General features: G+C 36.9%; 1 protein-coding gene across 1 annotated transcript in view; it reads right to left on the reverse strand.

Moving 5' to 3' along the window:
* LOC121389238 (piezo-type mechanosensitive ion channel component 1-like) overlaps positions 1-25,700 on the reverse strand; it is a 112,627-nt gene that overhangs the window by 74,182 nt on the left and 12,745 nt on the right. Inside the window, 10 exon segments of the mRNA XM_041520836.1 lie at positions 1,972-2,029; positions 5,920-6,105; positions 6,703-6,865; positions 8,315-8,413; positions 9,732-9,933; positions 10,861-11,061; positions 13,157-13,276; positions 20,541-20,600; positions 21,864-22,037; positions 24,647-24,798. Of these exon segments, the coding sequence (XP_041376770.1) occupies positions 1,972-2,029; positions 5,920-6,105; positions 6,703-6,865; positions 8,315-8,413; positions 9,732-9,933; positions 10,861-11,061; positions 13,157-13,276; positions 20,541-20,600; positions 21,864-22,037; positions 24,647-24,798 (1,415 nt within the window).

Here is a 25,700-nt window from a genome sequence, read left to right on the forward strand (position 1 = left end):
TTTCTTAAAATTTACTTTAAATTTTGCATAAAACTACAAATTTGTCTAAAATATAACTTAGCACCCTATAAATATGTCAAAATGACAATAAAAATCAACTTCTTTACAAATTTGAGTTTTCAGAATTTCATACATAAAAAATTAACAATGTTAATGGAAACTAAAGACATTAACCCACTATTGGCACATGCTATTTTTAATATAAAAATAAATTGCTATTAAAATCTTAGTTCAGGTTGCTTATATATAATACCATATTTAAGAGCAGTTGTATATGGCAAGTGAAATACCATGTAAAAAGAAATTATTGAAATCTTTACAGTATGAATTATAGGCCAAAACCAACTTTTCTTCAGTGCTAACTTTGATTCAAACTCCATTCAGAGCCATGTACAGAGATTATTGTCAAGGTCAAGGTCATTGTGAATTTGCATGATCGAGTGATGGCTAATTTATCAACCAGTATAGTTTAATTAAATAAAATGACAAAATCATATTTTTTATTATGCACTGAATATGTGCTATAGGGTGTATACTACCAAATCAAATCCCATAGACGACAATAGTAACATATGTGGCTAAAACTCCTACCTGCAACGTATCAACCGACATAAACACCACGGATATAAATACTACCACCCCTTACACTTAAAGTGAATCAGAAAAAAATGGGGGTCAAGCTGCTCGTTTCTGAGATAACGGGTAGCGTCTATGACTACCCTAGTTTCGCACAAAATTCGAGTACTTTTTTTCACAGGTACCCCATACATGTTTCAAGCACAAGGCTACTTGACACATTGGTACTAGATGAAATAAAATTGCAATTTTTTTTTACCCAGATGAAACTATTATTTTTTACAACCAACACACTCACATTTATAACCAATCACAGGACTTGTGGTGTTCATTTCTCTATCAAAAGTTCGGTGCACCTCGCACTTTGACCCAGCCGGAAGTTATTTGCTTTAGTACTACCTTAAATCCCAAAATGTAATATCTGCTTTTAATTGGGGTACATTTATTATATTAGTGATCATTCCTATTTAGTTTATATGTGAAAGAATTCACTCTTAATACTGATATGATGTTGTAATCTGATTACATTAATTTCAAGATGGCCACCACGCATCTATCAAAGCAAGAAACTATTACATGTATATATAATTGGGGTACATTTATACTATCATTGGCCATTCCTAAGGTTTTTTTATGTGAATTAATTGATATACATGTAGTTGTTATTCTAATGTCTTATAAATAATATCTTACAACATCAGATGCTTCAGAGATTTAGTGAAGCAAGTGGTGATTTCAATGTCAGATACTCAGAGATTTGGTGAACCAAGAGATAATTTCAATGTCAGATACTCAAAGATTTAGTGAAGCAAGTGATGATTTCAATGTCAGATACTCAAAGATTTAGTGAAGCAAGTGTTGATTTCAATGTCAGATACTCAGAGATTTAGTGGTGGCAAGTGATGTAGATTAAAAACTTCATTTACTGTAGAACAATATTCCTTAGAATAAAATAATCATATTTAAGAGTCCCAGTTTGGTATTTTTTCACATCATTATATTACAAAGTCAGTTACCAATCAATCATCCATCAGATCATCACTATTTGCACAAATGCCCCTAGTAGGAAGGAAGGAAATGTTTTATTTAACGATGCAAGCAAAACATTTTATTTACGGTTATATGGCGTCAGACATATGGTTACGGACTACAGAGGAAACCCACTGTCGCCACTTCATGGGTTACTCTGTTTAATTAGCAACAACGGATCTTTTATATGCACCATCCCAGACAGGGTATACATACCATGGCCTTTGATATGCCAGTCGTGGTGCTTTGTAATATGATAAAGTTAGTACTTAAACAGTTGTTTGAACAATAAAACATTCTTTCGGACACCGCGTGAAACTCATCCTTTTCAAACTGAAAGTAAACTCAGTAATTATGGCTCCTCACCTGTAAACAAGCTTTTGTGAAGAGCACCAAGAATGTGTATGCAATCAGGAAGGACCACCTGAAATAACAGAAATATTATGTATCAAACAATCTTTAAATACAAAAAAACAAACTCATTGAACTGCCAAGACTCCACTCATAATATGTTTGGACCGTGATAATGACCAATATTATTTACACCAACATTTTTCCATTAGTAGCAAGGGATTTTTTAATATGCAGCATCCCATCAATAGTGCAGCACATACCACAGCCTTTGAATGAGAATGAGAAATAGCCCAATGGGCCCACAGACATGGATCGATCCTAGACTGACCATGTATCAAGTGATTGCTTTATCACAGGGCTATGTCCCACCCCTTGGTCGTGGATCGATCCTAGACTGACTGTGCATCAAGTGAGTGCTTTACCACAGGGCTATGTCCCACTTCTTGGTCATGGATCGATCCTAGACCGACTGTGCATCAAGTGATTGCTTTACCACAGGGCTATGTCCCACCCCTTGGTCGTGGATCGATCCTAGACTGACTGTGCATCAAGTGAGTGCTTTACCACAGGGCTATGTCCCACTCCTTGGTCGTGGATCGATCCTAGACTGACTGTGCATCAAGTGAGTGCTTTATCACAGGGCTATGTCCCACCCCTTGGTCGTGGATCGATCCTAGACTGACTGTGCATCAAGTGAGTGCTTTACCACAGGGCTATGTCCCACCCCTTGGTCGTGGTTCGATCCTAGACTGATCGTGCATCAAGTGAGTGCTTTACCACAGGGCTATGTCCCACCCCTTGGTCGTGGATCGATCCTAGACTGACTGTGCATCAAGTGAGTGCTTTACCACAGGGCTATGTCCCACTCCTTGGTCGTGGTTCGATCCTAGACCGACCGTGCATCAAGTGAGTGCTTTACCACAGGGCTATGTCCCACCCCTTGGTCGTGGATTGATCCTAGACTGACTGTGCATCAAGTGAGTGCTTTACCACAGGGCTATGTCCCACTTCTTGGTCGTGGATCGATCCTAGACCGACCGTACATCAAGTGAGTGTTTTACCACAGGGCTATGTCCCACTTCTTGGTCGTGGATCGATCCTAGACTGACTGTGCATCAAGTGAGTGTTTTACCACAGGGCTATGTCCCACCCCTTGGTCATGGATCGATCCTAGACCGACCGTGCATCAAGTGAGTGTTTTACCACAGGGCTATGTCCCACTTCTTGGTTGTGGATCGATCCTAGACTGACTGTGCATCAAGTGAGTGTTTTACCACAGGGCTATGTCCCACCCCTTGGTCGTGGATCGATCCTAGACCGACTGTGCATCAAGTGAGTGCTTTACCACAGGGCTATGTCCCACCCCTTGGTTGTGGATCGATCCTAGACTGACCGTGCATCAAGTGATTGCTTTACCACAGGGCTATGTCCCACCCCTTGGTCGTGGATCGATCCTAGACTGACTGTGCATCAAGTGAGTGCTTTACCACAGGGCTATGTCCCACCCCTTGGTTGTGGATCGATCCTAGACCGACCGTGCATCAAGTGAGTGCTTTACCACAGGGCTATGTCCCACCCCTTGGTCGTGGATCGATCCTAGACTGACTGTGCATCAAGTGAGTGCTTTACCACAGGGCTATGTCCCACTTCTTGGTCGTGGATCGATCCTAGACTGACCGTGCATCAAGTGAGTGCTTTACCACAGGGCTATGTCCCACTTCTTGGTCGTGGATCGATCCTAGACTGACCGTGCATCAAGTGAGTGCTTTACCACAGGGCTATGTCCCACCCCTTGGTCGTGGATCGATCCTAGACTGACCGTGCATCAAGTGAGTGCTTTACCACAGGGCTATGTCCCACCCCTTGGTCGTGGATTGATCCTAGACTGACTGTGCATCAAGTGAGTGCTTTACCACAGGGCTATGTCCCACCCTTGGTCGTGGATTGATCCTAGACTGACTGTGCATCAAGTGATTGCTTTACCACAGGGCTATGTCCCACCCCTTGGTCGTGGATTGATCCTAGACTGACTGTGCATCAAGTGAGTGCTTTACCACAGGGCTATGTCCCACTTGGTCGTGCATCAAGTGAGTGTGCTTTACCACAGGGCTATGTCCCACCCCTTGGTCGTGGATCGATCCTAGACTGACTGTGCATCAAGTGAGTGCTTTACCACAGGGCTATGTCCCACCCCTTGGTCGTGGATCGATCCTAGATCCTAGACGACCGTGCATCAAGTGAGTGCTTTACCACAGGGCTATGTCCCACCCCTTGGTCGTGGATTGATCCTAGACTGACTGTGCATCAAGTGAGTGTTTTACCACAGGGCTATGTCTCACTTCTTGGTCGTGGATTGATCCTAGATTGACTGTGCATCAAGTGATTGCTTTACCACAGGGCTATGTCCCACTTCTTGGTCGTGGATTGATCCTAGACTGACTGTGCATCAAGTGATTGCTTTACCACAGGGCTATGTCCCACCCCTTGGTCGTGGTTCGATCCTAGACCGACCGTGCATCAAGTGATTGCTTTACCACAGGGCTATGTCCCACTCCTTGGTCGTGGATCGATCCTAGACTGACTGTGCATCAAGTGAGTGTTTTACCACAGGGCTATGTCCCACCCCTTGGTCGTGGATTGATCCTAGACTGACTGTGCATCAAGTGAGTGTTTTACCACAGGGCTATGTCCCACTTCTTGGTCGTGGATCGATCCTAGACTGACTGTGCATCAAGTGAGTGTTTTACCACAGGGCTATGTCCCACCCCTTGGTCGTGGATCGATCCTAGACCGACCGTGCATCAAGTGAGTGCTTTACCACAGGGCTATGTCCCACCCCTTGGTCGTGGATCGATCCTAGACTGACCGTGCATCAAGTGATTGCTTTACCACAGGGCTATGTCCCACCCCTTGGTCGTGGATCGATCCTAGACTGACTGTGCATCAAGTGAGTGCTTTACCACAGGGCTATGTCCCACTCCTTGGTCGTGGATTGATCCTAGACTGACTGTGCATCAAGTGAGTGCTTTATCACAGGGCTATGTCCCACCTCTTGGTCGTGGATCGATCCTAGACCGACCGTACATCAAGTGAGTGTTTTACCACAGGGCTATGTCCCACCCCTTGGTCGTGGATTGATCCTAGACTGACTGTGCATCAAGTGAGTGCAGCATCCCATCAATAGTGCAGCACATACCATAGCCATTGAATGAGAATGAGAAATACCCCAATGGGCCCACAGATGTGGATTGATCCTAGACTGACTGTGCATCAAGTGAGTGCTTTACCACAGGGCTATGTCCCACTTCTTGGTCGTGGATCGATCCTAGACCGACCGTACATCAAGTGAGTGTTTTACCACAGGGCTATGTCCCACCCCTTGGTCGTGGATTGATCCTAGACTGACTGTGCATCAAGTGAGTGCAGCATCCCATCAATAGTGCAGCACATACCATAGCCATTGAATGAGAATGAGAAATACCCCAATGGGCCCACAGATGTGGATTGATCCTAGACTGACTGTGCATCAAGTGAGTGCTTTATCACAGGGCTATGTCCCACTTCTTGGTCGTGGATCGATCCTAGACTGACTGTGCATCAAGTGAGTGTTTTACCACAGGGCTATGTCCCACCCCTTGGTTGTGGATTGATCCTAGACTGCTTGTGCATCAAGTGAGTGTTTTACCACAGGGCTATGTCCCACCTCTTGGTCAGACTAAGCCAACAGCTAAAGCTGATGGCAAATAGCAGGTGTGGGGCACAGAAAGCCACAAGAGATGAAGCACATGTCATGGTTGGAGAGACAAGGACTGGGATGTAGATGTGGATTGCGAAATAATTTGAAAGATAGGAGTTGCCAGATCGGGAACAAGTGAGATGGAAGTCAAAGGAATGAAAGGAAAGGGGCAGTGGGATAAAAAAAATCAAATAAAAAAAAACCATGTAGTCATGGCCACTTACATCCTGCGCAGCTTGTAAAGTGGTTTCAGCAGGAACTCTTGTCCATGCCACATGAAGCAGAAGACGCTGATGACGTATCCCATACTAAACAGATTGACCCGAGTCAGACCTGTTATGAAAATAATGGCCAGCGTCACCCAGAACAAGTACATAAAGACGGCATATTTGACCACATCCAGGTATGACCTGAAAGAAACACACACAACAGAATTCAAAGAAAATGTTTTAATGTACAATAATCTACTTTGAAAAAAAACAAAAAAACATTTTGCTTATTTATTTTTTATTTAAACCCTACACACATCTTAATCAGGGCTAGTTCCAGGTGAGAAAAATTGTTTGCCAAATTGTCGAGTAAACTTCAAATATTGCAGAATTCAACTGTTATTTTTTTTTTAAATGTCAATTATTACATGAAATTATTTCGCCAAATTAAAATAAAATTCGCCAACTGCTTTCAAAATTCACGACTGGCAAATTTGGCGAGTGTCAGAGCTAGCCCTTCCTTTATTTTTCAGTGGTTTCTTAAAATCAAGTTTTATATTACTCAGCTGCTATGACAACCATATAATGTCTTGTATACAAAGTATACATTATTTCAAAATACTTTTCCGACCTTTAAAAAAACTAAAAAATCTTATTCTATTTATTTTTCAATGACTACAACAGACTCAATCTGAATTTAAACTTTAATATACGACATCACAATCTGTCAATCATAGCACTATAGATTTAAATTAAAAGAGATTTTGTTTTATTATATATCAAGTTGGAGTCTCTTACGTTCTCGTTGTTGTGAAGTCAGCCACTGGGATTGGTGTGTTGGCTTCTACTTCAGGAAGTATGTCATGGTTATCTCCCCCTCCATACTCTTCCATTTTAGAGCTCAGTTCAATGCGGAACACACGCCATTGCAGACAAACAAACAATAATTGTAAAAAGTCCGCTGTAAATAGATGAAACATATTATGATACACCTGCCATGGGTAAAACAGATCCCAATACATTTGCAATTGGTAAAACTGATCATAAAAGATCTGGAAGTAGTAAAACCAATCATGCTGTATTTAGAATTGGTAAAACAAATCATGATACATTTGCTGTTGGTAAAACAAATCACGATAAATTTGAAATTGGTAAACAGATCAAGATACATTTGCAATTGGTAAAACATATCATGATACATTTGCATTTCATAAAACATCATGTTAAATTTGCAACTGATAAGCAGATCAAGATATATTTGCAATTGATAAAAAAGATAGTGATACTCTCTACTCAAGGCAAAGTCAAATGGATGTAACGTGGTGTCTGCATGCACTCATTAATCAATGAAAACAGTGATTAAAAGTGCAGTTGCTAAAACATGATTGTGATACATTTCCAACTTATAAAACTGATCATGATACATTTGAAATTAGTAAAACAGATAATGATACATTTGCAAATAATGGTTTCAAATAAAAACTGATATCTGGCATAAGCATGAGCTATAACATCCTGCAAACAGACACCACTAGTTATAGGCGTACGGGCTCCCACTTTTGTAAGGGGGCAGGCTGATTTAAATGAAAATGCCCGAATCTGGATAACATTATTTATTCATATTAGCATTACTGCCAAACAGCTATATAGGGTTGCAAATGAATCGCTATTCATTTTAATATGAAATACATCTGATATTGTGAGTACAATGATGTTGAAAAGGTTAAAAAGTCAGCTCATTTTGCCCGAAAATCTCTATAGTTTTTGCCCCCACCCCCCCTCCACCTGTCTTGTAAGCTTATGTCACTAGCAGACCAACACAAAGAGCTAACTGCATATTAATTCTGCAAAGTTACCAAAAATGTTAAAGCAGCCCAAAAGTTCAACTGTAATTTTTAATTTCAAAATATATGTTATTCATTACATTGTATGAATGAATAAATATAATTTTCTACTATAATAACACACAAAAAAAAGCAAGAAAAACCCCCAACTAAATACTTCTTTTGTGATTATAAATCAAAATAAGCTCAACAATTCCATATTAAACAACCAACATAGATATTCGAAACTGTGGCTCAGTTTTGCTCGGCCGATATTCGAAACTGGGGTTCAGTTTTGCTTGGCCGATATTCAAAACTGACTCAGTTTTGCTTGGCTGATATTTGAAACTGTGGCTCAGTTTTGTCTGGCTGATATTCGAAACTGGGGCTCAGTTTTGCTTGGCTGATATTTGAAACTGTGGCTCAGTTTTGTCTGGCTGATATTCGAAACTGGGGCTCACTTTTGCTTGGCTGATATTTGAAACTGGGGCTCACTTTTGCTTGGCTGATATTCGAAACTGGGGCTCAGTTTTGCTTGGCTGATATTCGAAACTGGGGCTCACTTTTGCTTGGCTGACTTTACTAACCTATCAGTTTGCTGGCGTGAGGTCCTTCCTGATACGCTGGCAAGAACAGCCACTGTTCCAGATTCTTGCCGATGTCAGTAGTGTAGCTCCATGGATACTCTGGAAATACAAAATTTAAAAACCACACAAAGTGTCAGTCAGCAGGATTTGAACCTTCAGTACCAATTCACATGGCATTTAACAACCTAAAGACCGTATCCACTTGGCCAACCCAATTAACAGACACTCAGTTCAAGACTAATGTAACAGTTTGTATTGAAATACAGCAAGTTTGCAACAGGGTTAAGGATGGAAGGAAATGTTCTATTTAACGACGCACTCGACACATTTTATTTACGGTTATATGGCGTTGGACATATGGTTAAAGACCACACAGATATATTGAGAGAGGAAACCTGCTGTCGGCACTTCATGGGCTACTCTTTTCGATTAGCAGAAAGGGGTCTTTTATATGCACCATCCCACAGACAGGATAACACATACCACGGCCTTTGATATACCAGTCGTGGTGCACTGGCTTGAGCGAGAAATAGCCCAATGGGCCCACCGAATTGGATCGTTCCCAGACCGACTGCGCATCAAGCGAATGCTTTACCACTGGGCTATGTCCCGCCCCACAACAGGGTTAATAACACACTCAGGGTCCACCAGCAGAAACGTCGACCCAGTCAATATATTTTAAAACACACAGTGTCAATCTGTTGGATTCGAACCTTCTGCAAAGCTAGCCATTAAATAGAGGATACTCCCCAAGTGTCTTGTGATATCATAATTTATCAGCTCGAGTTGATAAAAAGTATGAAATCCAAGGCTTGCTGAGGATTTTTATACTTTTATCAATGACTGCTGATAAATTATGATATCACAAGACACGAGGGGGATATTCTTTTTATCATCCATTATCATTCTTTTCATTTGCGACAATTGTAAACAATGTCAGTAATGTGGGTTGAATGTCACTATATTTGGCAGCGGAAGGAAATGTTCTATTTAACGACGCACTCAACACATTTCCTTCCTTCCGAGGCTTGCTGAGGATTTTTATACTTTTATCAAATGTCACAAACATCTATTTTGGTCTGTAATGTGGGTTGAATGTCACTATATTTGGCAGCGGTAGACTAGTTAACTTGCAGACCAACAGTGGTGTGATGTCACTAATGATAGGTTTAGCGCTGAAACATATACAGTGACGTAACAAAAGAAGCAGTATCTCCTAGGAGAATATCCTACAAAAGCCTTTAATGGATAATAAATACTGGAAATTCAGGGCTCAAACTGCAAACAATTTTGGTTTTAGCCATTTTTCACATATAAAAAAAACCTGTAAATTAACAGAGGTCAGGCTAAGTTAAAAAGACATTTTATTTTAAAATATTTTAAAACCCCCAGACCTAACGTCTTCTGATGCACTTACCAAAACAGAGTGCAAAAGGCAAGCCAACGCACGACATGTACTGGATGGGTAGCAGCACTGTGAGGACGATGGTGTAGATGGGCCAGATGCGAGCGTTGTTACGTCGACTCAGCAGTAGCAGGATGCCGAGGAAAATAGCATACAGAACTGCATAGACATCTACTCTCACACAGATGGTAATGGCAGTCATGATGTAACACATCTGAAATGGAAGATCATGTCACACAATTACAAAGAAAGAAAGAAATGTTTTATTTAACGATGCACTCAACACATTTTATTTACGGTTATATGGCGTCAGACATATGGTAAATGACCACACAGATATTGAGAGAGGAGACCCGCTGTTGCCACTTCATGCGCTACTCTTTTCGATTAGCAGCAAGGGATCTTTTATATGCACCATCCCACAGACAAAATAGTACATACCACAGCCTTTGTTACACCAGTTGTGGAGCACTGGCTGGAACGAGAAATAGCCCAATGGCAAGGCTTCTAGATTATGGTAGCCCCACTCCCATGGCTAGTGATATTCAATGTTGGGCTAGTGAATAACTACTATTGCCATGCCCGATGGCTAGTGAAATTTGTTGGTCCAATGCTACAGTTAAGTCTATTTTTGTAAATATGAATATCCAGACCCCACCCCACCCCAACCCCCAATGTTAGTGTTTTTAAGATCTATCTCCCTCTTTAGGTGACATATCTGATTATTACTATTATTTAGTAAAATTGTATTAAGTTAAAGTAAAGTAGGGCTAGTGAATTTTTAATCCTGGCTAGTACATTTTTGAAATCGCTGATCCCATGGCTAATGGATTTTTAAAAAATTCTAGAAGCCCTGCCAATGGGTCCAATGATGGGGATCAATCTTAGACTGACCGCGCATCAAGCAAATGCTTTACCACTGGGCTACATCCCGCCCCGTCACACAATTACAATGTCAGAAACAGAATTACAACATTTGTCCCTCAATTACAATGCAAAACAAAATACCTCCTTTAATATGGAAGTTTAGTCCTCAAATAGGCTACGTATGTTGTACATATGTTAATTACAATGGCAGCAAACTCAGGATAGTCTCTTTAACTATAGCATCAAACTCCGGTCTCTTTAAAGATATTCTTACCTCCAGACCAAACTTGTAGAAGAAGTAGTTGGCAAAGAACTGCAGGCATGATGTGATATTCTTGTCCGCCTCTGGTCTCTTGATCTGTGGGAAGATGATACCTGGTTTTGGCCGTTCGGTGTGCAGTCGGTTATAGTGCTGGGTCTGACGGTATTTCACGATGCTCTCAAACGCAATCACTATCAGAATCAGGAGGAATAACTGCAAACAAAAGAAACAGTGACTGCTCAATTTGCAGGCGTGTATATAAATAAAGAATACTACATAAGTGGCCCCTCCTGTCCTGGACGGAGGAGCCTGTGAAAGTCGACACCTGTGCCCATGACAGGCGTGTGCTACTAGCTCCTACAACAGTTTGTTCTGAATGTGCATGTTAAACACTATGACCTGGCCTGACCCAAGTGGCCATTAGATGCCATTTATCTTATGACAAGTTGTTTTAAAATGTATCTAACGAGTGAAAGCGAGTCGGGTACGGTATTAAAGAATGAGGTGTAAGATAAATGGTCTCTAACGGACACAATGCAGTATTTTATTTGGCCGTTAGATGCCATTTATCTTATGACAAGTTGTTTTAAAATGTATCTAACGAGTGAAAGCGAGTTGGGTACGGTATTAAAGAATGAGGTGTAAGATAAATGGTCTCTAACGGACACGAATGCAGTATTTTATTTCCTACATTTCCTCAATAAATGAGGTTTAAAATAAAGTTTTAAATGTATCTAATGAGCTAAAGGAAATTATACACAGTTTTGAATGATGAATTGTAAGATAAATGGTATCTAATGGATACAAGGAAGGAAATGTTTTATTTAATGACACATTTTATTTATGGTTATATGACGTCTGACATATGGTTATGGACCACACAGATATTGAGGGAGGAAACCCACTGTCATCACTTCATGGGCTACTAACGGGTACAAATGCAGTAATCTATTTCTCCATAAACCAGGTTTAAAATAAACTGAAATGTCTTTTGCAACTAAAACCTATTTACGGCCCTAGAGCTTGCAGTTAACTTATGTGTCAAAAAGAAATCAATTTCGATTGTGCTTTTTGTCAATGGATGATATAATAGTGGCGACCTATAGTCATCACCTAGAAGCAGCCAGTCATATGTCTTTAACCTTCTGACTACTGCCCGACATCACGCCAGTCAACATACTGTACACTGTATACAGTGCTTTCCCCAATTCATATTTCCCTCCGAAACAATTATATAACAGGAAACAGAAGAAAACTGTTTCCTGTATCTGAAGTTTTTCGTTTTTCGTTTTTCACTGGAAAATACCTTGGAATTTTGAGATGAAAAAGTTTTTTTGGCAAGTATTTTTGCTTGACAACAATGGCGGCATATCGCGGTCATTTTCAGGGATCGATAGCTGATAATGACAGCTAATTTGATAATAAATTTAATCGTTTTACCAACAATGAAAATCACCAAATATTGGGATATGAAACGTAGTTCGGTTGGGTTTTTTTTAATCTGGTCTGAAAACCACTGTTATCGGGAATAATGGACATACATACTGGACAGCTGGCCACAAATGCCCATAAGTAAATGAGACTTTTTCAATTTTTTGTCTAATATTAATCAACATTAACTGATCTAAAATATCATAAAAATTAGAAAAACCCATGAAAACAATACTTACCAATTCAAATAATGAACTTTATTTTAGGTATATATAATGTATTTAAGTGAATATATGTGAGTAAAAATTATAAACTTGTACCCACTCAACGTGGTTTTTGTCAAAAATTAATCCAGTAGTCTAAAGGTTAAATTGTTATCAAACGTGTGTTATTAGTATGTGTTTTAAAAAATAACAAATGATGTTCTCACCAACATGTGTGTAAGAATGTGATTTAATCAAAGGCAGTCCGATAAAATTCAAATCTTATAAAGTCAACTTGGTTTTCTGTCCATTATTAAACAAATATGACAGGCCTAATTTTAGGTGTGTGTTTTTTGTTTTTTTAAATCAAATTCTACTAGAATACAGTTGGATTTTTGTAACATTTTGTCACATTTAAAATATGTTTTTTTGTAATGTGCTAATCGACTCAGTTAACTGAAAATTTTATACTAACAAATAATACAATTAGTATTTGGACATGAAAACTATACTTTATTAGATCTTGCCTCGTAATTTTTGTAAGATTGATGTTATAAAAACCATTGACATCACATGATTTTCATTTGTGGGAATATTTATACAGGATATTACTACATTAGTTGGAAAAAGAAAAACAAATACACATCTATATACTGAAAAATAAAGAAACATACCCTGATGTAATACGCAATGCTGACATCCAGTTTATCTATTTTGGCAAGTCCTACCCACAATGCATTGTCATTACTGTTATTCCCAACAGGGAGGTTACTGTGGTTGCCAAAATCTACAGTCTGAAAAAAAGAAACAGATTTTAATAGTTTTGCATCTAAAGCCTACAACATTCGAAATATATTAGCTGAGCAAAAAGTTGCTTCAGACTTTGTCAATATTTACTAAATATACAAATTTAAGAAATAACATTTATTAAAGGTAGACTAAACTCCAACAAGAGCCTTATGTGTTGGAAAGATGCATACCCGGACCACCAACACATACTGACACTTTAACAAATGAAAAACACGTAATTTTAGAATTAATAAAAAAATGTGATTATTCCTGTAAACTGGGGGCAGCCATTTTGTTTCGTTTTTGTGACGTCCGGTGGTATAGCTTAGGGCGAAGTGACGTCAGCTCAGGTCCAACTTGTCTATTATGCACAGTGTAAACAAATGCTCTAATTTACAACAAGGCGCTTCGCTTTCATCAACCTGACTTATAAAACAAGATAAATGAAGATGATAGTATAATAAACTATTTAACTAAATATATTTCAATTTGCATCAATATAACGAAATGGGGTTATAGTATTTTTTTCTTTTGAAAAATCCAAAGAAAAAATGCATATTATTAGGCCTATTGGTAGGATACGTTCGAGCAAAAACGACCACTCACGATACCCAAGTGATAATTTTCTTTTCTCTGGGACCACGTAATTGGTCAGTTTTTTTTATTTTAGATGGGAAAGTCTACTTAATCAAGGGTTTTACAGAATTACTTACAGTAATAAAGCTGGTAAAGACCATTATGATTTCAGGTTATCACACAATACCCTGTGATCTTAATAAAAAAGGCACGTCTTTTTAGTGTGTCTAGACACAGTATCTAGACACAGTATCTAGGGACCGTCTAAATATACACCTGCCAATCAAGAACCACAGGTACAGGCCACAGAAAGAAAAGACCAATTAAGCAAGAAAACACTCCGACTATTATTTCAGTACGTGGGTTAATTTATATACAAAATATAATACAGTTATTTCAACACTTTGACAATGGTGGTTTATTTTGTATTGAAAAATAAACCACATATACACGTTGCAGTGTTACTGGGATAGATATTATTACAGAACATTGCGATGCATCCGCAAAAATCAGGTATGTTTTGTTTCTTCAGTTCGATGACTAATTCCTGACATGACACATTAGGTATTACGTAACCACCAGCTCGCCAGAGGGCGTATTCGCTGGGATGGTGCAAAATGGCTGCGCCCGTTATATATAATAGCCGTCACATTTAACCGTTTTATTAATTAACTATACGATTATACTTGTTGATATTAAGCAATAATGTGCATTATGTATTGTTGAATATGCACACCAGTCCAAAAGCCTTGATTGTCCCCTCCTTTAAAACATGCTCACATACCACTAAGGCTTCGAGCATGTCTTCTCTCGGAGCAAATCTCTGGATAGCCAGAAAGCTTTAGCATTCCTTTAACATTAAAGTCCAACAGCAGGAACTGAAAAGTTTTATGTTGTGCTTAGTTAAACAGTACATGTGGTGTATATTATGCTATAAGGATTTAGTACGATTATGAATTTGTTTTAATAATATATAAAATATCTATAATGTATTGGGTATAAAACCATAACCATTCTGAATATTATATTAACTAAAACAAATGCGACACTCGGTGCACTTAGTTCCCCCATCTGAACTAGTTTTTAAAAATAAAAAATTGTCAATTTTGAATTGTATAAGATAACAAATCAGCTTTCACTTTTTAATGGACTGAAACCAGGTGTATATTTGGGAGAGGGGGAAACTAAAGGGCTACGTTCATTTAATAACAACTTAGTATATTATTTATCAGTGGTTCTAAGCACACACATGGATTTTTAAAAATATACCTGAAACAAAAAGACACAACTTAAAACTAATAAATTTACAAAATACAATTAAATAAACTAACGTATTAAAAACAGGAGTGTAGAAATTGAACCAGTTAGTTAAAACAACAAAAACAACAAACAAACAAAACAACAACTTAATTACATAAATAAATATAAATATGATGATATTTAATTTAAAACAAAACATTAAAGACAAGTACCAACCCTAGTCCCTGAATTACATATCTTTACAGAACATTTTTTCACATAAAATGCATTTTGATGACCAGAAACACACTAGATGTGCCAAAATTGATAACACAATGTAACAGAAATTTTAATTTTTTTTAGTTATAATAAACAAAAAAGTTATATTTTAAGTACTGGTAATTTGTAACTTAAGGTAATAATAAGAAAAGTTGTAAGAGCCAAAAATATTTCACACTGCTTAATAACTAAGGTCAACACCTTTCAAAAAACAACAAAAAACCCAACAAACCCCCCCCCAAAAACCACAAACCCACCTGAGCCCCATTCCACGAAGCTATCTTAGCACTACTATTGCCATAAATACCTACCATCGCAATCTTCTTTTTTTTTCCTACGATCACCAGCCCGTTCCACAATGCGGCATAGCTTACTATCATTGTACATTCTGTGAAAATTTACAGTAGGTACAAGTAGCTGTCAAATGGCAGTTAAATGATGATTTGATCATTTTCTAAGAAGGATACTAACTTTTTGTGTAAAAATTAATCTAATATATACCAAATACCTTTTATGAAACTTGGCATTCGATGAAAAACATTCTAGGCCATACAACCTTCACACGGAAATATGGGAGATAATTCTCATGTCTTATGCATTTGGCAATTATCGCTTAGCAAATAAACTGACAAAGTTACTTCATGGATGTTTGATACCAATGAATACAGAATACATCCAAAATGTTCCAAAAAGTTGGTAACCAATTTATTATTCAACTAATTCACACGTTTTTACAAAGAAGATTTGAATCATTAAAGGGGTATTTACGACTACCGTAAGATTGCTTTGTGGAAAGGCTGTAAAGTTTTCGGTGCCAGCCGTAAAACTCACCTTAAGTCACTACAATTAACCTTAGCTACAATTCTTTCGTGGAACGGGGCCCAGTTAACTTCAATACTAGGTTAAGAAATTAACAAGTCAATTACGTCTTATTTATATTGCAAAGAAGTCATAATTCAATATGACATTGTTACATCACAAATATTTTGCATGCAGTTACCCTATTTATAATACTAAAATGCTGACAGTTTGATACATTTCTTTACAAAACTGTCACGTACCAAAACAGGTAAATATAGTTATAATAAAGTGGCGATGAACTTATAAGCACAATATACCTGACTGAAGGAATATACCCAACTGAAGGAATGAAATAAGAGATCACATTGAGTTTTAGATGAAATTTAATTCATTTCTAGCATACATGCAGTGTTCGAGATTAACGGTATCCCGATATCCCGGGGATACCAGAATTTAATTTTGGATACCAGACTTCAAGAAGCCAGTATCCCACCGGGATACCATATAATACTAAATTCTCAGGTGGGATACCAGATTTTGAAATGTTAGTATCCAACTGGGATACCATATAATACTAAATTCTCAGGTGGGATACCAGATTTTGAAATGTTAGTATCCAACTGGGATGCCATATAATACTAAATTCTCAGGTGGGATACCAGATTTTGAAATGTTAGTATCCAACTGGGATACTGGCCAAAATGTTTAATCTCGAACACTGACATGTAATAAGTTTGTTTTGTTTAACGACACCATTTGAGCACATTGATTAATAAATCATCAGCTATTGGATGTCAAACATTTGGTAATTCTGACTCGTAGTCATCAGAGGAAACCTGATACATTTGTCCTAATGCAGCAAGGGATCTTTTATATGCACTTTCCCACTGACAGGAAAACATATACCACAGCCTTTGACCAGTTGTGGTGCATATGCTACATTTTTCCATTAGTAGTAAGGGATCTTTTATATGCAAAATCCAACAGACAGGATAGCATATACCATGGCCTTTGATATACCAGTCGTGGTGTAATGGCTGGAATGAGAAGCAGCCCAAATGGGCTCCTCAACAGGGATCGACCCAAAACCCACCGTGCATCAATCGAACGCTTTACCACTGGGCCACATCCCACCCCCGACTTAAATTGATGCCTGGTTTTGGTTGCAGTAATAACTAATTGCTATTATCATTTGTGAGTGATCCTTTATTTCTTTCCATCAATATATATTACACATTCTGACAACACAGAGTTTATACTAGACTACAATTTTGTCATACACTAACAATTTGACACTACTGACAAATATATACATGCTGTTAATCTGGAGCTGTTAAATAAAGGCCCCATGCAAAATAGGAATAATTTTTAATTTTTATCAATTTATGGACGAAGTCACAATGTGTTCAAAATTGTATAGTGACTGTTACACATCGATAAATTCACACACACGGTGCACACACGCGCACACACAAACACACAACACAATTTATTTATTTTTAATTTGTAATTACAAACAACAATCAATAGTTTGAAATACACCTAAATCTTTTGTCCATGATATAATAACATTTCATTTTCTGTGTTTTATTTAAGGATAACATTCCATTATTCAGTGAACACAAGAGTGGCTGCAGGACGGTTGTTAGGCCCATTATGTACTGTGAACCAATTTAATATTGCAATGGGTTGGTGGAGGGGGTGATGGGGGGTTTCTCCGCAAATATACATGTGTATATACCTTAGGCTGGGATAAGATTCAGGCAAAAACCTTTTTCCCAGTGCATAATTAGATGATTCATATAGGTATCCAAGGCAAATGTCTGCTAGGTTCTTATCGCCCCCCCCCCCCCCCCCCACACCTTTCAGACCACATTACACCCTTATTTACATTTGTTAGCAATGTCTAAATTTGATGAACGATGATTGGTATCTGCAAAGAAAATAAAGCATGCATAAAAATTTCACGACTCGAGTTTAGGCATGAAAGTGAAATTTATATGCACACATCTCTTCCCTCCCCCATGAAGGAAAGGAAGGAAACGTTTTATTTAACGACGCACTCAACACATTTTATTTATGGTTATATGGGGTCAGTCCCTCCCCCATGATTTATAATACAAACTGAAACTGATATACATTTTGTACGACAAAGTATTCGCATGCTGGTAACTGTTACATACAATATTAACACATGCACCCAAAGTGTTATAGGCCTACTACAAATCTGTCACATGAAGCAGGCGTGGATCCAGGGGGGATTGATCAAGGGGGTCTTGACCACTCACCCCCTTCTCAGAACAACAATTTTGTTTTCACTTATTTTAATGAATGAGTGAACGAATGAATGAATGTTTAATGACACCCCAGCATGAAAACCCCCACCCTGCAAACAATTCTGGATCCGCGCCTGTGACGTCAACACATGCTAACACTCTTGAGAACTCTAAGTGAAAGATGCTGTTAGTAACATATAGATCTATAGGCTGCAACATAACTTTACATTCTTTGGCCAGTCCACAGAATTAAACATCTCGTCTACCATAAACCTTTTCAATGCACTGTGATGAACATCCATAGGTGCAACTATAAACCAAGTTTCATTGATCTAGGTTTTATAATTTGTGAGAAACCAATCTAAAACGTGAAACTAAAATGTTTAAAACTTGAAACATAAAAATTGATGGTTTCACCACTATAGGAAAAACCTATATCTTGCATTTTTACTTCGTAAAGACAAGACAACAATATATACTTAAAATTTACTCATGTGTAAGGATCCTAGCTATAAATTCAACTGGGCCTGGTAACATAAAGCATGTGTAAGGATCCTACCTATAAATTCAACTGGGCCTGGTAACATAAAGCATGTGTAACACTTACATCAAACATACACCATACATAATGTGTGGCACACATCTGACGTAAGTGTTACCAAGTGCTTTGTGTTACCGGGCCCTGGTAACATTGAAAAACACTGTGTAGATTTTATCTTATTTCACTGTATTCGATGTCACCAATTTGAGATGGAAATGGTCAAGAAAATGACTGGGCCTGGAAACATAAAGCATGTGTAAGTAAGCTATAAATTCATCAAGCCTGGTAACATAAAAGCATGAAGGATCCTACCTATAAATTCAACTGGGTGGTAACAGTGTATTCATTTTGAAGTAATGTGTGGCACACATGACGTCTTTTGAAGTTACCGGGCCCTGGTAACACTGAAAAACACTGTGTAGATTTTATCTTATTTCACTGTATTCGATGTCACCAATAGTTTTCGTTAGGGTTTGAAAAGTAGTGGATTCTTTTGAAGTTTTCATCAAAGAATTGAACAAGAATAGTTTTCGGGAGGGAAAAAACTCAAGAATTCATCTCTGACTAATAAATCACATTACTAACAAAAACTGTAATCTTATAAAACATTTCAGGATTTTTAAAAACAAGAATTTTGTGTAATTAAATGTCTTGCCCGCAATAAACATTTCTGATGGACTATGATGATCATCCATTGATGCAAACTATATACCAAGTTTCATTGACCTAGCACTTACAGTTTGTAAGAAACTATCTGAACGCGAAACTTTAACATTAAACTTTATGGCAAAAGCTGATGCCGACATACCCATATCTTGCCTTTTTACTTTGTAAAGGCGAGACAAAAAACACCAACGAAACTGTCACCGTATAAAACATAACAGCTGAATCGACCAATAGGAATTGTTATTAACCAAGTATAACATTAACCACAAACATGGAATACAATGTATTTACTTTCTTCTTTTTTTAAATGTAAATATGCTTTGTCTATACGGGTTGAAATTTAAAAACAATTAACTCTTTATAAGGGTTGAAATTTATTTTCAAAATGAATGTTTATTAATGTCTTTAATTCACATATTATACTTATTATGTGATTAAACTGATTTCAATTAGTTTATAATTCACAGTATGTCAACATCAAAATTCAACATTGAGTACCTAGCCTGGGTCCCATTCCACGAAGCGATCTTAATGTTAAGATCACCTTAAGTGCATACAGTAGTTATGCACTTATGATGATCTTAGGGCTAGGATCACTATGTGGAACGGGGCCCTGGTGCTTATAAAACTTTTAAAGTCTAGACTCGAGACTAATAGAGTCTGAGACACTAATGTCATGACAACGCCATACAAATTGTACGCGTGTGACATCATTAAAAAGTCTGGACTCTAAAAGTTTTATAAGCATGGGTCCTGGTAAGAAAAAAAAAAGTTCACTTCATAAATGGAATGCATCGGGTTTCAACATTACTGAATTAAAATAAACTGAGTTTTGAACTGGCCAAGGAACTGAGTTATGATACCGACTAAAACAACAGTGCCTGTATTTACCATATTCAAGTTTGTAAAATTATATCCCCCTGTTGTGTTACTGATAACATCACCAAGATACTGAAATAAAGCAATACATCTATTACAAAACCAATGTCCACAAGACAAGTGAAAGTTGTAATTTTGGTTTCCATAGCAAATGTATAAATAAATAATGGACATAGTAAAACGTACAAAAATCATGCTATAAGGACATTAAAAAACCTGAACTAAAATTAATGCATTGCTGTGATATTTTTTTTTATAATGTGGTACATATTAGTTTGACCGTATGTCTGAATGTCAAAAGAATCATTACTTCAAAGGTCTGCTATTCTGAAGGTTCTAAACCTGATCCAGGCTTGGTGCTTATAAAACTTTTAGAGTCTAGACTTGAGACTCTATTAGAGTCTGAGACAGTAACGTCATGGCAACGCCATACAAATTGCATGTGTGTGACATCATTTAAGATTGAGTCTGGACTCTAAAACTTTTATAAGCACGGGCCCTGACCTTAACTCTAACCTGACCCTGATTCTAATCCTAAACCTAACCCTGGAGATAGATTTAAAACAATGTTGAAATTACATGTACAAAACCCAAGGAATAACTCGACAGATGCCATGAAATGATTCAACGTTTATGATGTATATATTAATGATGACGTTTTGGAAAAGAAGACCTTATTAGTTGCAGGATGTCCCCATTGGCTTGACTAGTAAACACAAACCAGAACAATGTTAACATTTGACTGTTTTTAAGCATTAAACATGATAAATGAGAAGCTTTTTGAAATGATTAACATTTTTAAAAAGTGTACAAAGAATACTAGGCTGTGAATTTAGTAAGATTCCATTCTTCCGCGAGTACCAGATTTTAGGTTGGAAACACACAATGAGATCTAATCCAAAATTATCCATATTACATAATTTTTACAATCATGGCAGAAATACTTTTTAAAAATCCCCAAATTCAATATTTGAAGAACACTCTGTGTTTGCTACCCTACTCCTCCCACATAAAATTGTACAGTGAAATTCCTCTAAACTGGACACCCTCAGGACCAAGTAAAAAGTCCGGATTTAAGAGGTATCCAGTTTAGAGAGGTTCTCTTCTGTACATATATTTAAAAAGGGACCATGAAAAAAAATCCGGTTTTGAGGGAATTCCGGTTTACAGAGTGTCCGGTTTTGAGAGGTTTCACTGTACATCAAAAATTATTATTTTGTATGGACTATTTTTATTAACATATATATATATATATATTTTTTTTTTTTGGTCAGCTCATGAAAATATTGATAATTTTGCGTGGCCATAAAAGACACAAATGTTAACACTACTTACGGTGCAGTTTGATAACCAGTAATCAGTTTTGACCAATCTCAGCTGGTACAGCATCTTTGCCAGAATGACAAGCATCGTCCATATCTGAGCAAGGTGAGATAGCATTACATGACAGCGAGATATCGGCAGTATTACACCGATCAGAATCACATACACAGCGCTGATAGCAGACACCTGAAAGTAGACAACATTTTCAAAGTACCATGCTTAGGTTGTTTTCCCTAATGACAATAGTGTGCAATAAATATGTACATGAGCGAGGTGAGACAGCGTTACGTGACAGCGAGATATCGGCATTATTACACCAATCAGAATCACATACATAGCGCTGATAGCACACATCTGAAAGTAGACCACATTTCAAAGTACCATGATTAAGCTTGTTTTCCCTAATGACAATAAGTTGTTTTCCCTAATGACAATAGTGTGCAATAAATATGTACATGAGCAAGGTGAGAAAGCATTATGTGATTGTGAGATATCGGCAGTATTACACTGATCACAATCACATACACAGCACTGATAGCACACATCTGAAAGTAGACCACATTTTGAAGTACAATGCTTAGGTTGTTTTCCCTTTGACAAAAGTGTGCAATAAATAGGTATAACCGTACACATTTTAAACCCTATCTCTCATTGGACAAAACTTCCATATCACATAATAAAACATAACTTAGGAGCATGGTACAAGTCAGTTACTACATAAACTTACTTGTAGTTTGCATGGTTATTTCTCATTTTCAATGTTTTGATTGACAGCAGATATTGATATCTTTGAACACCCCTTTAATTCATGGTACACAGTCAGTTACCACATAAACTTACTTATAGTTTGCTGGGGTATTGCTCATTTTCATGTTTTGATTGATTGACTGATTGATATCTTTCATTCATTTTAAATATACACTAGGTACTACATTTATTTCACTTCCAATATATGATGTATTCTTTGTGCTGGGTGCACGCTAAACTTTCAGTATAATTGATTGATTAATTACAATTGAATTCGTTCATTGTAAATGGACTACTAGGTACTATGCATATTTCAATGCCTGTAACATACCTCTTCATTTGTTTATTCGTTCATTCATTCATTCATTCATTCATTCATTCATTGTACATTAAGGGTGTAACAATATACTTGAATGTTTGGTGCACCGACAGCGATCTACATTGTAGCTGCATTCGTATTCGTCACTAGCTGAACTGAATACACGAATACATATAATATTATGTAATGCTAACTGTACAATTTATGTTTCTAATTGACAGTAACCAAAAGGCAAAACCGATTCGATTGTTTTGATAGTCCAGACTGGTTTTGTAGTAGATCAAGTGCATAGACCAATCCTTTTTTATTTAATGCATTGGACTGGTACCCTATGTGTACCTTGATTTTGCTTCTGTCAAAAAAACTTTAAAAAAAACCTCCCACCCATGTTTAATAAGTTTTTACTTTAAATTAAAAAAGAAATAAAGACTGTTCTTCCTATCTGCAAAACCTTTTCACTTTTGAATTCATGGACATAAATATATATTCTAATTTGTTACCTCATATTCGTGATATGTATCGTATTCGCCACCATGTGTATTCGTTACACCCTTGTTGTAAATGGAATACTATTGTCCTTCCCACAGGGAATGCTTTTTTTCATACTATGAAATTTACTATAAGTTATTTAGTTCTGAGCAGATTGTTTTCTAAATTACACACAAAAATAGTTGGGTTTTTTTGTGATTTCTAAAACATTTTTACTTTCCTCCTTAAGTCAAACCAAACTGAAATTATTTACAAAAAACATTTTTGTAGGATTGGATGGACTATAGGTACTATGCATATTTCAATGCCTGTGACATACATGTACCTCTTCATTCATTCATTCATTGTACATGGAATACTATATTGTCCTTCCCACAGGAAACGCCTTTTTACATACTATAGAATTTACTAAAAGTTATTTATTTCTGAGGAGATTGTTTTCTAAATTACACACAAAAATAGTCATTCTTTTTTGTTATTTCCAAAACACTTTCACTTTTCTCCTTACCTCAAACGAAACTGAAATTATTTACAAAAAACATTTTTTGTAGGATGGGATGGACTATAATTACTATGCACATTTCAATGCCTATGACATACCTCTTTGTTCATTTGTTCATTCATTCATTGTACATGGGTTACTAGGTACTATATAAGTATATTTCAATGCCTGTGACATACCTCTTTGTTTGTTTGTTCATTCATTCATTGTATATGGGTTACTAGGTTCTATAAGTATATTTCAATGCCTGTGACATACCTCTTTGTTCGTTTGTTCATTCATTCATTGTACATGGGTTACTAGGTTCTATAAGTATATTTCAATGCCTGTGACATACCTCTTTGTTCGTTTGTTCATTCATTCATTGTACATGGGTTACTAGGTTCTATAAGTATATTTCAATGCCTGTGACATACCTCTTTGTTCGTTTGTTCATTCATTCATTGTACATGGGTTACTAGGTTCTATAAGTATATTTCAATGCCTGTGACATACCTCTTTGTTCGTTTGTTCATTCATTCACTGTACATGGGTTACTAGGTACTATATAAGTATATTTCAATGCCTGTGACATACCTCTTTGTTCATTTGTTCATTCATTCACTGTACATGGGTTACTAGGTACTATATAAGTATATTTCAATGCCTGTGACATACCTCTTTGTTCGTTTGTTCATTCATTCACTGTACATGGGTTACTAGGTACTATATAAGTATATTTCAATGCCTGTGACATACCTCTTCAACAGCTACAAGTAAGATGATAAAAGCAACCACTTTGAAGAAATGGATTTCAGTGAGTCGCCACAGAAACGTAGACGCTGTTTCCCAGTATCTGCTGGATTTGTGCCATATCTTGAAGAACAAGAACGTGATCCATCTACGCCAACCTGCAACAGATACAAAACACCACAATAGGGTTTGTGTTGTATTTCATAATGAGATAAAATCAGAACCCTATCCCTAATGAGGTTAAACAAACTTTTTACAGTGCAATATTATGCTATTCACACAGGTTTTCACAGAAAATGTACACAAAAACTGTCAGTTAGGTTCATATTCAACCTTGCCCTTCCAAGGTCTGGACCATACTACGGCCCAGTAATAAGGTTTGGACTACATTTCATATATAGATGAATGTGGAGCTAAGAAAACAGGAATGTTATCTCTCGATGCAAATCTGCTAAACCGATATAAAATAGTGCAATAGGGTCTGTTATAGTTTGTATATTGATGTAAAATAGTGCAATAGGGTTTTGTTATAGTTTGTATATAGATATAAAATAGTGCAATAGGGTTTGTTATAGTTTGTATATAGATGTAAAATAGTGCAATAGGGTTTGTTATAGTTTGTATATAGATGTAAAATAGTGCAATAGGGTTTGTTATAGTTTGTATATAGATGTAAAATAGTGCAATAGGGTTTGTTATAGTTTGTATATAGATGTAAAATAGTGCAATAGGGTTTGTTATAGTTTGTATATAGATGTAAAATAGTGCAATAGGGTTTGTTATAGTTTGTATATAGATATAAAATAGTGCAATAGGGTTTGTTATAGTTTGTATATAGATGTAAAATAGTGCAATAGGGTTTGTTATAGTTTGTATATAGATATAAAATAGTGCAATAGGGTTTGTTATAGTTTGTATATAGATGTAAAATAGTGCAATAGGGTTTGTTATAGTTTGTATATAGATGTAAAATAGTGCAATAGGGTTTGTTATAGTTTGTATATAGATATAAAATAGTGCAATAGGGTTTGTTATAGTTTGTATATAGATATAAAATAGT

This window comes from Gigantopelta aegis, chromosome 14 (genome assembly GCF_016097555.1).
Source record: "Gigantopelta aegis isolate Gae_Host chromosome 14, Gae_host_genome, whole genome shotgun sequence".
In the NCBI taxonomy this organism is placed as follows: Eukaryota; Metazoa; Mollusca; class Gastropoda; order Neomphalida; family Peltospiridae; genus Gigantopelta; species Gigantopelta aegis.